We start from the raw sequence: 2,857 nt of genomic DNA, 5'->3' as shown, positions 1-2,857 counted from the left end.
GGAAAGAAAAAACTTTATAAAAATCTTTCAAATGACAGATTTTACACCTTATATAAAAGAGAGAAGAAAGCCATCATGCAATAACACCAAAACCAGAAATTGAACTTGACCTTTGGGCACAAGCTTGCAAATGCTACCTGGATGAGAGCAACCCACAGGAAAAAGTTGCAGCAAACTTGCTTGTGTGTTTGCTTGTTCATAAAATAGAACAAGTGTTTTGAGGACCGCAGCAAACTACTGCGGTGTGGTACAGGTAGGCTAGCGTTATCAAATGGGCAAGAGAAAAGTAGGCTTCCCAGTCCTGTCTATGTTCAGTAGGAATGAAACTCAGAGTTTCCTTGAACTGCTTTGAAAATCTTATTAATATCTCAGACATGTTTCCACTAAAAAGTTAATACTAATTTCAAAATTCTGTTCACACATGGATAATTGAAATATCACTGTTACTTAGAAGCTCTTGTGTATGTGACAGAGGACTAAAAGTCTTTTATGGCATCTACTATGTATGCAACATCTCACACTATATATTTACAAAAGGAAGCAGTGTTCAGAGGTCTGGGATTTAGTTTAATCCCCGTTTTTGAAGGGAGAAATTTACTAAAGACAGGAGCAGAAATACTTATTGCTACACTCATAAACACAGTTAGCACATGAAGTGAAATGTTTTACTGATAAATGCCTGAAAACTTTAAAAATTGCTCTTTGCTTTGAGTTCTTTTTGCTTTCATTGTGTATATATTCTTGATGAGAACATAAATGTGCTATTTCGTGCTGCAATGGAATCCAGCATTCAGTTTAATATTAAATTATTTACAAAAATAGCTTATACATATTTTATATTTATTTTCTTTTTAGAAAATAAACAGTTATTTAAAGTCCAGGATTATTATGGACTGCTTATAACATGATCATTGCTTTATTGTAGAATTGATGCCTGTAGCCATCAATAATATTCATAATTTTCAAGTATACAACACAGCTATAAAATCTATTAATCATGCATTAACCTGTTATAATTGGAATTTTTATTTATGTAGTAACCAAATCAAATTTAAGATTTTCACCTCAAGTAATAAATTTAAAATTCTGAATGTAATTCTTTATGATATAGAGTTATCAAGCACTGAGACTCGGTATGTAAGACACCTAAGTACTCATGTCCTTAGTGTGTGAACATTTTGGTTTAGTTAGCCTAGTTCTGAATGTTTTTATTCTGATAACGTACTTAAAAGATAAAGTCATGTTTTTAGATATAATGATATGTACTATTGTTTTCATAGCTTTTTAAAAAGAAAAAAAAATCTGGGAAAATATAATTTCTCAAAAATAAAAACTCCAAACCTTTTAGCATTTTGTTTCCCCCTTGTAAATAGCACAGCCATTTGCCAGTATCTCCTCTGTTTTACAAAACACTCTTTAGCCACTAGATGACTTTTTTGTTAGCATTCAATGATGTGATGCTGGAAATTATTTTGTAAATATCCCTCTGAGGTGGAAGGTGTTTGGGTTTGTTCCTCTTGGTATATGGTTTCACTGGATAATGTTGTTTAAAAAGACAGACAAGAAACAAAAGCAAAGCAAAACAACAAAAAAAAAAACCTCCCTGGGACTGAAATACTTTGTATGTGTTGTTATTTGCAGTGCATGCCAAGACATTCATGGGCACCAGAGCAAACCTGGCGAGCTAATTAAATATATAAATGTATGTGTTTAAAACAGCCTTATAAGGAGCATTGGAAATCTGCAAGATGAGCGAATATCTTATAACTTCTTCCGCAGGTGCGAGGATAGCTACAAGCCATGGACTTTCTGTCCTGCTTCTTGTTTGTGGCTTTGTGAAGGGTGCTTTGCTTTAATCTAAAAGTGCTGACTTTTTCCAATATCACTTTCTCTTCTTAAAGCAAAGAGCAAATCGCCTGTAAAATCCACGGAGCGGACAGCAAAGTTGACCCTAACCTCCAACCACCACTCTGCACCCAATGTACTCTAAATCTCTACACAAGGAGCACCTTCTTCAGGAAGTACAAACAAAAATACTAAATAAATAAATAAATAAATAAATAGATAGATAGATATTATAAAAAGAAGAGGATACCACATGTTTTCTTGACATATTTTCTTTGGCGTATCACTGATCTTTTATTTGAAGAGAACTGTTGTGATGTAATCAAACGTTTTGTAACAGCAAGACCTAGTTTCCTTTTCTTTCGGCAAGGAGAAGCCTCATCCTTGACTTCTCAGGGGTTGGCCTGCGAGTCATCAGTATTACAGAATTAACCATGGATGTCATTTGGTTTCCTACGCTGAAAGAACCATTCCAGCCTGGAAGCAACAGAGGCTAAATAATGAAACAAGACATAGTGATTTAACATCAACCCCAATAAACATCCCACAAACTTTGTCAAAAAGACTTTTTTTTTTTTTTTTTTTTTTTTGCATGAGGAAGAGGAAGGAGAAAATCAGTTCTACAAAGCAGCTAAGCAGACTAGAGGATGTTGTTTCTGGAAAACAAATGAGGATATTTTTGGTTTTAGTTGTTTGGGGGTTTATTATTATTATTATTATTATTATTATTATTATTATTATTATTATTTTTGCCCTGTGGGTTTTTTTCCTGTCTTTTTTTGTTTGTTTCTTGCTCAATGGTGGCAATTACTGACTTAGGCCAACCCCTGATGACTGCGTGGAGGTTTATATATATATATATATACATCTTTTTTTTTGTGTGTGTGTTCTATATTTCAGTGTGTTTTCTCTAATTTTGCAACTCCTGTATATGCAAAACTAACTTAAATTCTGTAAATTGCTTACAGTCTGTGTGATATAACTTCAGAGTAGATATACTTTGGTCCTCATG

At 33.5% G+C, this 2,857-nt stretch overlaps 1 protein-coding gene across 1 annotated transcript in view; it reads left to right on the top strand.

Moving 5' to 3' along the window:
• VSTM2A (V-set and transmembrane domain containing 2A) overlaps window positions 1–1,856 on the top strand; it is a 24,075-nt gene extending 22,219 nt beyond the window's left edge. Inside the window, exon 4 of the mRNA XM_035894138.1 lies at window positions 1,780–1,856. Coding sequence (XP_035750031.1) covers window positions 1,780–1,856 — 77 coding nt within the window. The remainder of the gene's footprint in view (window positions 1–1,779) is intronic.
• The last annotated feature ends 1,001 nt before the right edge of the window (window positions 1,857–2,857 follow it).

Source organism: Egretta garzetta, unplaced genomic scaffold (assembly GCF_000687185.1).
Source record: "Egretta garzetta isolate BGI_Z169 unplaced genomic scaffold, ASM68718v1 scaffold264, whole genome shotgun sequence".
NCBI lineage: Eukaryota > Metazoa > Chordata > Aves > Pelecaniformes > Ardeidae > Egretta > Egretta garzetta.
Note: the sequence above shows the minus strand (reverse complement) of the source record. Positions and strands in the feature narration are given on the sequence as shown.